The sequence below is a fragment of the Apostichopus japonicus genome, chromosome 8 (genome assembly GCF_037975245.1).
Source record: "Apostichopus japonicus isolate 1M-3 chromosome 8, ASM3797524v1, whole genome shotgun sequence".
NCBI classification, from domain to species: Eukaryota; Metazoa; Echinodermata; class Holothuroidea; order Aspidochirotida; family Stichopodidae; genus Apostichopus; species Apostichopus japonicus.
In genome coordinates, this window is record NC_092568.1 from 7696827 (window position 1) to 7711494 (window position 14668).

Sequence of the window (14668 nt, forward strand, 5' to 3'; positions counted from 1 at the left end):
TAACTCTTTGAAATTCTGCGTATAACGTTCGTTAATCTTTCACTCGCAATGCACGTGTTTGTATAACAAGTATAAGCACGACTAATCAAACTGGTTATGGCTTACAAATCATTAACAAATACCACCACTTGCAGTGACAATCTTCAGGGGTATTGCTACGTAATTAATGACTGTTTACAAAGTTTCGTTACCTCTGATGAGCTTTCAAGAAACACGAGGATGAAAAAAAAATGGATTCTAAATAGCATAAAACATTGCAACTATCTTTTTCTCAATTCAATTCATGTCAAGTCAACGAAGTTGCTAGATCACCACAATAAGTTCTGAAGACAAATTTGCATGTTCGCTTCCATCATGAATGCTGCTATTCTATTGATCCTGGTTGGATGTATTTCGTTCTGCATCAGCTCTGAACCTTTGACTGAAAGTGAAAATACTGTAAGAAAACTTTAAAATAGTCTCTTATATTTTTTAATATGTTTTTCATGTAAAACACAGCTTTTGACTTTCGTATCTGAAACATGTATTGCATTCACTTCATTTGTGGAGGTTAAGAATTTTTTTAACAAAGTGCTGATGTCGTTCACCTTTAGTTGAAGTTACTAGTTTGCAATAATGTTATTGTGAATATCATATTGAAATATATATCTAAATACCACTTATAACATCTCTTAACAGCAGTAGCTCAATGACAATGCAAGTTGTATGTTTAGAATATCATTATCTTATCACGTCTTTTCTATATTGAAGGTTTCTACCAAAATTCGTCGATGAGTAATCAGTCACTTTTGGATGATTTCACCGGAATCATCATTTAAATAGAATACAGAAGATTTAAGATGATGAGAATAATATTTGGAGAATAACATACCAATTATGATGAAAATCGAGGATACGTCGGAATTTGTAAAATCTTATCATACATCGTGAATTTTATTATTGCATATAAAAGATAGTACATATATTATTTTTGAATAAAGCACTTATGCCATCAACAAAGACATCTGAGATGAAACGTTAAGCACCTTCATCTTTACTTTATAATGTAGAAATTTCTGCATGATGCTAAATGAGGATAAATAGTCTCAGAATTATATTGAAGTACAAAGAATCAAAGAGGGATTGTCAACAAGTAACACTTCTGTTACTTTCACATATAAAGACAGATACAAATTCAAAGTGATTTTCATTCCTGTATCATGGTTTATTACGATAAGTCTTCTACAAACGTTAAGATACAAGATCGTAGATTCCCTCGTTTATGAAAATCACTAGTTTTCAAAACAGAGTATATAAATACCTGCAACTATACTGTACAGCATTCATAAGAAATATAGATGAAATTATTGATTACGGGGGAATACATGTTGTTTTTCCAGTAAAGAATCTATAGGGTTCCTATTAAGTAAGGTGTAGAAATAAGTCTTTGGTTTAGACTTCACAGAAGTCTCAAGAGTTACAAAGTACAATGGACCTATGAACCCTTGGACCCCATTTCTTTAGTGCAGATATTACACTTAAACTTAACCATGTTCCATACAAAAGAAATTTGCATGATTTTTGAAGGATAATTGTCTGTACAAATATCTTTAAAAAATTTAAGGCATAATGTGTAAATTCTATCTACATAAACACAATAATGCGAAATCGCACAATCGCACAATCGCACGACGCGACGTTGATATAAGACTCGACAGAAATAAACAGAAATATATATGTTTATGGTTGTACGTAAGCCCAATATTGGAAGTAAGGAAGGTGATCTGCATGGTCATTGAAAGTTTACAAATATGAAAACGCCACTGAATTAGAAACGTAAACTTTACATTTATAAAACATATGGCTTAGCTAGCACTGATAGTATGTTATCATTACATTTTAATGAGATAGATGTCTAAACGTTGCTAATTCGTAAAGATATGATTGTGTTTTTGGTTTGATGTGTGAACTGGTCGCTGAAAAGCATCTTATGAATTAAGTTCTTATCGTAAATATTGTAGTAAATCATTTTTTAACATACACACCGAAAATCATTAATGGTATGTAAAAGGTCTAATCTGACTGTTGTTTGTTTTGTTTTTTAGTTCGAACGCGAGGAACGGTTTTTAGCAGATCCGGCTGGGAGACAAAAGCGGCAGTCAGGTAAATAATGAATTGTTTATGTATATGACACGGATTTCAAACTTCATTACATAATTTATATATCCGTGCATAGGACAATATAGCACAGTCTCACTGTAAGCCTATTCCAACTCAGACCTTCAGTATAACCAACTGAATAGTTAGAGCTTCAATAAATGCTTTTGTCACATGTTTTCTTTCTCTTTTAATCTATAAGATCTGCTTTAAGTTTGCATACATACAAAAAATTAGTCTAAAAGTACAAAATATAACTAGAAATATTCGTGTCTATACCATCAAAATTTTTGTCTATTGCATAATTCGTGTGTCCTAAGCATAAACAGGGTACGGAAGTGGATGTAAAGAATCTCTGTGCCAATACCGATGAATCGTATTTTTATAACAGTAACAATATACTTTTATTCATTTCTTCCGTCCTGAGCAGCATATTTTTCTTAATATTTGTATAAATGAAATGCGTATGTAACACAACACAACGATTTTAGAACATATAAATCGTCTTAACACCTACATAAATTTTTATCAACGAAGAAACAAGACTTCAATTGGATCTTTCTCAAAAAGGTCTTTCGTGTCCCAAGGGGATTTCCCATTCTCCTGAGTACCCACGTGACTGCTATGATATTCTGCAATCTTGTTCCGGACAGTCTCCACCAAGTGGTCAGTACTACATTCAACCAGACGGTGGTAATTTAATCAAGGTCTACTGTGATATGGAAACTGACGAGGGAGGATTGACGGTAAGATAAAATTATATTGCACTCCTTGTTGTAACGTTGTTATTAATTTTCATTATTTGTACATATTTCAACACTAAACTTTTGTAACAGTTCAGTCGGAAATAAATGTAGTTCTGGCGTAGTGACCTAACTACACTTAGCTCTTCTTTCAGTGAGGACTTATATTTTTCAACAGGAATTTGAATTATGTTGTTAACTGGGGCAGAAAAATCATATATGTTAAAACAAACATATCATTCGGAAACTATTGCCAATGACCGACTCCTGAAAACGCTGTGTGTGATATAGCAAGTCCTTGTTGCACTTAAATGAAACGCAAATATAATTAAAATTGTAATTAATTTCTCTTCATATAAACGGCTGAATGCTTGAACGAGTCTAAATCTGAAGTCATAGAGCTAGATGTGCATTGGTTCTTCCTGCTTATCTGTATCAATAGCAGACGAGTTTTGCAAGTGCTGAATCTACAGCATTGAAGCAAAACGTAATGATGTCATTGGTTTCAGTGGTTTCAACACTGCTGTCATTCTGCTTTGAAAATATGAAATGAGAAACAAAAGGCAAGTAGTAAGGTTTTAGATAGTCGTAGCAACGTGACATCACATATCTACAAAATGACAGCTACCGGACACGACTGTTAAACTATAGGATATCTCGCAAACGGAACAACAGTTTTCTTAGATGTTGGGGGTGGGGGGGGGTGTCTCAAGTGAAGATGATGACTTGGTTTGTGTCCTTTTAAGTCATCCAAAGTGTAACAGTTATTAGTTTCATTGATGACGCATGGTTGGTGCGTGTAAAACCTGTGGAGTACAACGTACATACATAAATTACTTGTTATAGTGTTATAAATCTGCTATAATGATGTGATTTGGAATGATTTACTTGAGGCAAATCCAAACAAAAACACCTCAGTTGCCAACATTTTGTTGGGTGGCAAATCTCAACTATTTAGAAGCATTTAAAACGTTTTTCTGATTGTTAGCTTCTTTATCTGTCCAAATCCTTTACAAGGAAGTCGAGTTTTACTATCTTGTACTGGGAAACGGCACAGATGAGTTTTTCCCTTGAAAGTTCGGCCGTCAGCAGACTTTGAATGTGGATGGAGTCAGATCATTGGAAAGTTTAACTCCTTAACAAATCCTTTTCTGTTTAAAAGTAATAAAAATCAGAAACATTGAAGTTACTAAATGAATATAACAGGAATATTAAAATATGTATATACGATGGTAACTGACGTAAAGTTCAGGTCACTTGGCAAAGTTTAAATGAATATCTAAAGTGAATAATTCACACATTGAATAACACTCATAATATCATCTCGTTCAAGCCACACGTAGTTAATTTATTCTATTACATATTTTGGAATTATCACTTAATTACCTATCAGCAACATGAAAATAAATATCTTTATTTATATCTGCAAATATTTTCTCAAAGAGAGAGAGAAGGACGGTGTACTTTATTTTAGATATTAATGTTCCTACTGGAAGCAACACTTTATTGGCTTCGTTTGATGAGAAGTTAAGCCTGACTGTAAAAATACAGATGAGCTATAAGAGATAGAAGGAATGTGTGTTACCAATAACAACTGATGGTTAATCATATATGTTCCCTTGTTATATAACAGGTCTTCCAGAGACGAATAGACGGTACCATTAACTTCTATCGTCCGTGGTCCTACTATCAAACTGGGTTTGGGAACCTAAATACAGAGTTCTGGCTTGGGAATGACAACATTCACTACCTTACTTCCCAGGGAGACTACGAGCTGAGGGTCGATATGAACAACACTTTAGGGAACCATTACTACGCCAAGTACAGCAAATTCAGAATTGGCGACTCATACTCCGAGTACCTTTTAGTACTTGGAGCGTACTTGGGTACAGCAGGTAAAATATTAACACACGTATTCAATGTGTGATGTATATTTGATAACTTCGCATTTCATGACGGTTCAGTATATACAGGGATACAATAATCATGCACCATGGCATAATGCTTGACGTAAATCGAGATAAAGTTGCTGTAGCGTCGTAGTTTCCAATGTAAAAAATATAATTCAGGGTGGTATAGGCAGACGATAGTTTTCTGTTGTTCAAGAAAAGCGATGTGTTCTTGAAATATTGAAACTTTCAAGCTGTTAAAGTCCAATTTGCATTTATAAGAAGCCTATTCCATTAAATATACAAAGCTACCTACTCAAATTAAAACAGTTTTCCTATAAAAGGACAAGTGTTTGCTCTCAGGAAACTATCTTTCAGTTAGACTGTGAGCTGAGGATTGATGTGAATAACTGTTAAGGACATTATTTCGTTTGTAATCATTGTTTTACTTAATAATTTTTCAAAGAACAGGCAGAAATGGAAAAATATAACTTGATTGATTGATTCTCTTTCAGAATGAATACATTCAGGTGATTCTCTCGCTTACCACAACACAATGAGGTTTTCCACGTACGATAATGACAATGAAGCTTATTCCGGCAACTGTGCGAGTTATTCATCAGAAGGAAGAGGAGCGTGGTGGTATAAAGTCTGTACTTATTCTAATTTAAACGGTCAGTACTACGGTTACAGTGGAGAACCCAGTATTTACTGGCGCTATCTGCCTGGTGATAATGACCAAATTCCTTTGGCTGACATGAAGCTTCGTCCTCGTTCAATTTAAGTGTTTAAGCGACAACATAGAACCATGTTGTACTGCCATTCAACTGTATATGGTCGTAAACAAATGAGGAATTCAACGCTACGATTGTTATGACTTACGGAAATGTATTGTGCAGTTATTGCTTTGAAATTCAAATCCATGAAATGATTCTGCATAGATCACTTTCTCTCTCCCTTTATTATTATTATAATTATTCTTGTTCTTGTGATTACAATTTTTGGGAGTCTGATAGTTAAATCCTTAATAGTAAATATAAAAAAGAAATATCTTCTTAAAATCATCAAGATGACTTCCCTCCTTCTCAAAGTTGAACAATTCTGTCGAAATAAAAACATAAAATGGGAATATTTATAGTTGACACTAAAGCTGTCGACTCAAATGATCACTGCTGTGATAAGTACGAACTGTTTGGACACTTTAGCTTCTTTAAAACATATACAAACTGCATTGTTTTGTGAAAGTTATTTAAAAATGACCCCCTTATAGTTTTGTCGTAGACATCGATACCAAATATATTTCATGCAATGGTTAAATTTTGAATATTCGCATTATAGTAAAATTCTTAATGATAAATATAATCGAGAAATATCTTTTTAAAATCATGAAGATGAATCCCTTCCTTCTAAAAGTTGAACAATTCTGTCGAAATAAGAACATAATGTGGGAATCCATACAGTTAATACTAAAGCTGTCGATTCAAAATTGTTACTGCTGCGATAAAAACAAACTGTTTGGACATTTACTATTAAAACTTTTCTGAACAGGTACAAGCTATGTATTTGTGTGAATGTAAGTTAAATAAGACCCCACTTATAGTTTAGTCATAGTGGGATTTAATTGTAAAGGTTTTCAAGTCGTGAGTATCACAGTATCATATAATAATAGTTACATCGATACCAAGTAAGTAAGTAATAGTTAAATTTTGGTTTTACACTTTCAATATCTCTACTTTCAATGTCCTTCTTATGTCGCGGGGAAAATTAAACTTATGAAACCGAATACGTGAAACTTTTTTGTTTTTCTTGATTGTCTAATGTAACAGGGCTTAAACTTGTGAACTCACTAAGACGGGTAATTATTTTTTTTTAACGAGTACCCCTTTTTTGTCTGGAGTATTTCTTTTTCAAAGCAAAGAGAAGTGACGTATTGGTAAAATTATTTTAAAGAGCAAAATCTTGACTGTTCATTATATTTATAAAAAATCTATAAATAGAAGTGCAAAGTAAAGAATAATTAAAACTCAGCATTTTGTCATAAAATGATCAACTGAATTTACTTTCTGTTCGTATATGCTCCAGGTGTAATTGTTTTTTTGTTTTTTTTCCTGTTTTTTGTCGTGAAGTTCTTTTTCTTTTCAAATATAAATATAAGCAATATGTCTGTTAATCTATATACCTCCACTACTGTAAGAAAGAAACTAATTATTGTCAATAGTCTGGCAGTTTTACTTTAGCTAAAACTATAGTGTTGATATTGTATTGTCCATTCCGCAAGGTTATGTTTAATACAACTAATGTTTCTACAGTTATTCCAGTTTTCAAGATAATTTATAACTTCACATTATTATACACCAGATCTACGGTACCGATTAATGATATCAGAAGCCACACACGTATGCATGGATCATTTCTAATGCATGTTTTTATTGCGGTAAAATGTGTTATTATTTTCATACGTTCAGTTTTGTGTTGCTTCTGAGAACCTTCAGTTTCAGCTGGATGATGTTATTATGTAGTTTTTGCTTAGATCAGCTCAAAGAAAATCAGACTTATGTTTATAAAATACCACAAACATAACTTATATAGTATACATAGTATAGAAGAAAAGAATAACAAAGAAAAGAGTTACGTAAAGCAACATTAAAGAAAAACCTATAGGAACAGGAGAAGACAATACAGTAACGCATGTGTCACGAATAAGACCTGTAGAACTGACCTGTAGAAAAGAAACTATTAATGCAAATCAAGTATGAAATGTACTTTTCAATGATTCCTTTTTAAGACATAATTATATTAAATGAGTAATTATTATTATTTTTTGGTTCAGAATAAGTACGTTGCAACTATATAGACAGATTGAGACAACTGGGATGTTTCTGTCACCACTGAAAAGTTTCATGATCGCGTAGTTAACGTATTTCTGACAGTTAAATGAACAGTATAACTGTATAGTATTATCAGTTTTTATCCATTCGACCTGACCATCAGCCCCCTCCCCTCCAACTACCACCTCTCACACCAAAAAATCCCACAAGTATCACATTTTCAAGGCTAAATCAACAAGCTGGTTGTAATAGCCCAAGTGAAGCGTTTTCATAGCATTTGTCAAGATGACATCACATAACTGCTACTGTGAGCCAGTTGGAGTAGACTAAGATTGATGATGTTTTTAGTAAGGTAGCATCATATCATTACAGTACAAGGCCTGAAAAGGGTACTTGGCTGGCATTGTGATTAAGAAACAAAATCAGCAGATCTTATCATTGCTCTTATATATTTATTATGAGCGTACATTCTGAATAATTACAGTTTTAAAAAGTAGAAGAAACAAAGTATAACTCAAAAGTAAATTTTATAAAGGGAGCAGTTCAATGATTACAACAAACTAAATTAAATCGTCATTGAATATCTTTTATCATTTTTGGATAAAGACGTATTCTCTGCAATTCGAAATAGTACGACGTTTATGTCGCTTTACTTTATTACTTGTTTGTTTGTTTGATATCTTTGGAAAGATTATCCAACCGACATCATTATATCCTGCTGTCTACCTGCACGAATTACTGAAGATATATTTAACTGATTTTTAACAATCAATTAACATTCGACAATGAAGGTATGTAATCAACTGACATTTGTTGGCTGTACGTGTCCACATCCCCACCCAATTTTCATCTCATACCACCGCTAATCTTATGTTTTTAATAGTACTTTAGCAATACTGGAATGCTAAATATGCACCTATTTTTGTCACATTTTAATTAGAATAGTGCGGTGTAATAACGAAGAGTTGAAAGGACGTAAAGAATTCTCAGATCTCTTCAACCAGTAACTTGGCATGATGACGGAGTTGAAAGAATGATCACTGAAATAAAAGGCCTTGTTAAAGTAGAAAAGTTAGCAAATTGACAAAATAGTAGACACCCTTTCGATACCATAGTCTGAAATTAATCAAAGAACAGCAAACAACCGCTGTAATTTGTATTAAAATTCGTCAAGGTAAGATATTCCTCGTCGTGTTTAAGGGATCTAACCACTCTTTGCGGGCTAAACATGACCTGATGAGGCGCTCTTCTCCTAATATTAAATACAAGGTTGTTCTTAAGTGTCAAACTGGTATTTTCTTTATTATAGTGTATTGTTTTAAAGTAGCGTCATTACTTCTCATCAAAAGTTCTCTTGTTAGTTGGTTAGTTACAGCACAATTCCTAACTAATTGTTAACCAAGCAAAACAATGAGGATTTAACACTGTTTTCATGAAACTTTTGAGAAATTTGCGGGATTGGATTCGCGGTAGCTTCGAGTAGAGGACACATATCACGGATCACTTTGCTCTGGGATTGATCAAGGATTGGGCTGGCGAAGCTTAGAATTTACAACGTCGATCACTCCGATATAGAAAAAGTTATAAGATAAAATGACTAGCAATATCAAGGAATATGTCGACATATTCATAGCATAATTCTGCAGGATAAACTGGATGTTATGTGATAATTAAGGTGAAATTGTGAGGTAAGAAACCAAAACCTTGAGACGAAAGAGTCAGAATTATAATATAAATAGTGGTAATTTTTATTAAGGAACGAGTTAAAATTGGGCAATACTATTCTGGAAGATTGCAGAAAGAAAAGTCGAATAACGTTCAACAAAAATACTCGAAATTAAAAAACAGAAATAAAAGGAAGGTCGAAATCGTCTCATTCTGTATGGAAAGAAATCAAGATAAGAATGCAGAAATTTTGAAAACATGTTAAGATTTCAGGAATTAAGAAAAGGGTACTCTTTCAACCTTTCGACAGGGGTTCTTAATCTTCCTCCTCAAGAAAGAAAAACACAGGAAAGTGGCGTCCAATTTATCTACTAGGTATTTTTGATAAATTACTTTCAAACTGTATTGCAAAGAGGTTGAAGAATGTTTTTTGTACGATAATTCATGAAAATCAAAAACGATTCTTATATGGGAGATTTATAGGGGAGCATATTCCATTATTTTAGGATTTTCTACTGTATACGGATATAGAACATATCCCTGGTCACTTGATTTTAGTTGATTTGAAAAAGCCTTTGATTGTATTTTAACATAATTTCATCTGGAAAGTACTTAATCATATCGGGCGAGGTAATAATGTTATCAAATGGTGTAAACTTTTGTATAACAATGCTTATTCAAGCTTAATTTTAATCGGTCATCGTTCACCTTTCTTTACTGTTCGTAGGGGTTGCCGACAAGGGGACCCTCTTTTACCCTACCTATACATTGTTTGTGTAGGAATTGCTGTTATTCATATTCGTAATAACTCTCATATCAAAGGAATAACAATTAATAATTGTCACTTTAAGCTAATTCAGTATGCAGATGACACTGCATTCATTACAAATGGGAGATGTTCTTCTATGGCCAATATTTTGAACTCCTTAAAACTTTTCAACCTCTTATCAAGAGTTAAGATCAATTATGATAAGACGTCCGTATTTTCTATCGGGTCAAATAGTTCCGAGAAGGTAGGAAATGATGAATTTTAGTTTCTCACCTGGGATCTCGGAGGAAAGTTCTCTTGATTTATTCACTTGACTTGAATGAAATGGTTGATTTAAACTATTCTAGAGTGATTGAGTTAATTCATGAGATTGTTGGCTATATTGGTCTAAACGGAGACTTATAGTCCTTGGAAAGATTACTTCTATTAAAACCTTTGCATTACCGAACTTTATTCACCTTTTGCTCACCATTCCCAATCCACCCTTTCATGTTGTCACCCTGAAAATATGGAAAAGCATTCTACTCCTTTATATTGAATGGGTGTGACCGGATACAGCATAAGCAACTTTTCTTACCCTATAAGATTGGGGGTCTAAAAATGATTGACTTACATAGCTTTATCCATTCACTTAAACTAACTTGGTTAAGGAGATTTTTAAAAACATCGTCTATGTCTCCTATGTATGTGTGTTTTTATTATTTGTTTAAATAGCAAAGTAGCTTCTCTGTATGAAAGTGGAAAAAATTGTAGTATAGTAAGATTTTTTTTCTAGAGGGACATGTTGAAAGCTCTCATCAGACTAACAGATTCCTTAAAACCTTATCTTGTTGAATATCCCAGTTCCAATCACTTTTATGGAAAAATGACATTATACAAGTTGATAAAAAACCATTTCATTTAAGTTATTGGGTGAAATATCGGTATATACATAATTGATGATTTCTTAGATATTGATAATATTTTTCTCTCATATTGTAATATTGTGACGAGCCCGGCTCCTCCGATAGTAAAACTATATCGGGACTCGCGATAGAAAGGTACTGGGATATCTTGATGCCGTATTTATGCTTCTTCAGGAGATGTCTCGAACGGAAGAAAACAATGAGTTCACAGAAAAACAATTTGACGAGATAGGATTTGATTTAATGATTCGGTATAATTTCTTCTCTGTCGATTCTCTTTACAAATAAAACTAAATTACAATGATTTGACTTGACTTGACTTGACTCCGTCAATTAAGCAATTAGAAGGAGTGATGAAATGGTGACGAAGCAATGACGAAGCGACGAACTGATCACGGAGCGCTGACGGAGTGATAAATTTGCTGACCAAGTGATAAACTTTCGGCCCCATGCCCTTTTATACGTTACTTCTATAAAATCCCTCTGCGCATAATCAGTAGGCAGCCAATAACCTGACCATCCTGTATTAACTTAACGATATAAAGATAAGTGCGCTGGCACTGATCTGCCCTGATTGGTTGGGAGTTTGGAAGTCCATCCCCTTTCTATGGAAACTTCCATACCACGTGAGAGAACCTTCTCGAATGTTCCACAGACATAATGGGATCTATTTTGGGAAAAGGCCCTGTACCAAGATTCAATAAGATAGTTAAAAAACTTCTCGTGGGAAAACTGAATCCATGACCTAGATAAATACATAAGAGGCCTGTAAGGTGTCTCGATGGAGTGTTTCGGTAACATCAAAGAGATGGTATCACTATTTCATAACAATATGATAAATTTGTTTCCCTAGATACGATTAAGTCAAACTATTTGCAGTATCAAGTAGTTTTAAGGGCACTTAAACTTTACTACAATGACCAGGGTTGCATTAAAATTGATATGCCATTTATTCCTGAAATGTATGCTATCTTCTTTAAAAGTGTTAAGGGGATCGGATTTCTATTATAAGATGTTAAAAATACCGAGTTTACACAGACGTCTCAAGTTCATTGGGCAAACGAACTTTCCATAGCAGACCTTAACTGGGAACGTATATATAAACTTCCGTTTTCACTATCTTTGGAATTCAAGTATGTTTGGTTCCAGTACAGAATTAACAGTAGAATCTTATCTACAAATCAAAACCATAAATAGATGGAAGCTGGTCACTTCGCCCAACAACCATTTCGCCCAACCAGCCTGGTCATTTCGCCTAACCAGCCTGGTCATTTCGCCCAACCAGCCTGGTCATTTCGCCCAACCTTATTTAAATATCATACTTCAACAGGGAAACGTTCGGGAATTGCTAACGTTACAGGATACGAACCGAATATTAAGGAAACTTGAAGTCCTTTAGTTTGTATAACTTTAGTAAGGAAACGTTCGGGAATTGTTAACGTTACTGGATACGCTGAACCGAATATTAAGGCAACCTTAGGATGGATCAGTGTTTTAGGGTTATGTTTGATAGGTTTGATAGGAAACGTTCGGGAATTGTTAACGTTACGGAATACGAACCGAATATTAAGGAAAGTTGAATTCGTGGTTACATTGATACAATGGTTACATTGATTAACTATAATACTTCAATATTGCGCAGGGGCGTATCCAGGGGGGCGCAACAGGCGCGCGCCCCCCCCCTATTGGCCGTCACCAAAAAAAAAAAAAGTTTAGCAAAAAAAAAAAAAAAAAATTGATGACGACCTTTATGTGAGATGTCGGTGATCGCTCAACCCCCCCCCCCCCCTCCCATATGCTTAACTTTTTGTTTGCCAAAAAAAGGTTCTGGCGAAGTTCGGCGGCATTATAGTTTTAGAAACATAGATGGTAATTGTGTTTGTATTATCACTATAAACACTAAATGACATGCCAGCCATACTAAATTGTGCATTATGTGTCCATATTTACTGGAAATGTTGCTCATTATTAAGGTCGAAAAATGGATCACATATGGCCATGGGCGGCGATCCTGGGTGGAGGGGGGATATATCCCCCCCATGAAAATGGGTGGAGGGGATGTAATGCACCATATCCCCCCCCCACCAAATGCCAGGGATAAGAATATTTTCATGCCTACATTTATGCATCTTCGTTAATGTACGGCTCTTTTTTAGCTTCATTTCTCGCCTACCATAAACGCAGTGCGATCTTTTCAAATAAAGCGTCTTTATAAAGCAAAAATAGTTGACTGTAGGCTTCATTGGCCCTATAACAACAAAATGTATTATTGCGCCCACGGTATTGATATAGTACATATATGCACCCTCATAGTATTCATAGGCCCTATAGTAGCCTACACACGTACATGTTCCCTCGAACAGCTGAGAATCTCATGTAACCAGGGTAATGCTTAATACACGTTTCACCTGGATGCCCTAGCAATCGGTACCTAGGAATGTAACTATGTGTAATTGTGTATTGCATGTGTATAGGCCTATAATAGCCTGCATGAGGCCATTTTCTTCATCGAATAATATAACAGAGCTCTCGAACATTCTAACGTTGCGCCTGAAACAAGATTGACAGGGGCAATTTTCCCAAAATAACACCCGAAATTAAAAAAAAAATGTATTTTGGATCCTGATTATGAGATATTTCGGACATGACATCCCTATTTTAAAGTTGGGTATATGCCGCTTGGAAACCTCGGGAAGTGCCGTTTCCGGCCATCTAGAGGGTTTGTTAATCCCAAAATTTCTTGTACGCTTCGCGCCAAAAGGTGGCGCTACGCTTAGATAGTCAACAAGGTAATATCCCCCCCCCCCCACTCGGAAGTACGGATCGCCGCCCATGCATATGACACCATTTTGCATTTCAGCCCTTCTTTGAAAGCAAAAATTGTACACCCCTCCCCTTAGACCCATCCCCCAGGATGGCGATCATTCATCCTGGATACGCCCCTGTTGCGGACGGGTTTTATATTTCCCTTTTTTTTTTCAATTTAATAAGAAAACGTTCGGGAATTGTTAGTCGGTAGGATTGATCAGTGTTTTAGGGGATAGGTTTGATAGATTTTTATGGAGACCGATTCCCCTTTGTTTTGTAACATTAAATTAATACTATGTAGAACTAGATAGACACCTAACTGCTGTGAACAATAACCTTCATCAGGGGCGGGATTTGAGTTGTGAAAGTGGGGGCAACCCTGCCAGCAAGTCTATATAAGCGGAGCGCCACCATCAGTTGGCGCGGAGCGTACAATAAATTTGTTGGCTTTACAAACCCTCCAGATGGCCGGAAACGGCACTTCCCGAGTGCTCTAAGCTGCATGTACCCATCCTTGAAATATGGATCTCATGTCTGCAATTGTATCTAGAGAGTTAATTATCGTTTAAAAATTTGAAGAGGATAGATAGTAGAATATATGGTCAGATGGTGATGTACAACTTTTGTTATACGTCACTATCTAAGTGGAGTGCCATCATCGGTTGGCAAGGAGCGTCGAAATTTTTGATGAAAGGTACCCTTAGATCGGTCAAATTAACACCCATATAGGCTTTAAATTGCATCTTAACAATTAATGAACATGTAAATTTAGGGAGGACGGATAGAAGAACTTATATGGTGATGTACAACTGAAGCTTATACGTCACTATTTAGGCGGTGTACCACCATCAGTTGGCGCGGCGCGTCGAAATTCAAGCAAAAAGGAAATCCAAGATCAGCAAAAATGACACCTCTGGTAACAATA

At 35.0% G+C, this 14668-nt stretch overlaps 1 protein-coding gene across 1 annotated transcript; it reads left to right on the top strand.

The window, feature by feature from the left end:
- The first annotated feature begins 311 nt into the window (after positions 1 to 311).
- Positions 312 to 11239, top strand: LOC139970882 (fibrinogen-like protein A). The gene is made up of 5 exons (XM_071976941.1): positions 312 to 438; positions 2085 to 2142; positions 2707 to 2882; positions 4513 to 4774; positions 5299 to 11239. The coding sequence occupies exons 1-5, from the start codon at positions 340 to 342 to the stop codon at positions 5550 to 5552; spliced, it is 849 nt and encodes a 282-aa protein (XP_071833042.1). The 5' UTR covers positions 312 to 339; the 3' UTR covers positions 5553 to 11239.
- Positions 11240 to 14668: the final 3429 nt, after the last annotated feature.

Coding starts and splice junctions, on each gene's coding strand:
- LOC139970882 (XM_071976941.1), top strand. CDS start 340: ATGTTCGCTTCCATCATGAATGCTGCTATTCTATTGATCCTGGTTGGA. Junction 2,143..2,706: donor GAGACAAAAGCGGCAGTCAG/GTAAATAATGAA, acceptor TTTCTCAAAAAG/GTCTTTCGTGTCCCAAGGGG. Junction 4,775..5,298: donor AGCGTACTTGGGTACAGCAG/GTAAAATATTAA, acceptor GAATACATTCAG/GTGATTCTCTCGCTTACCAC.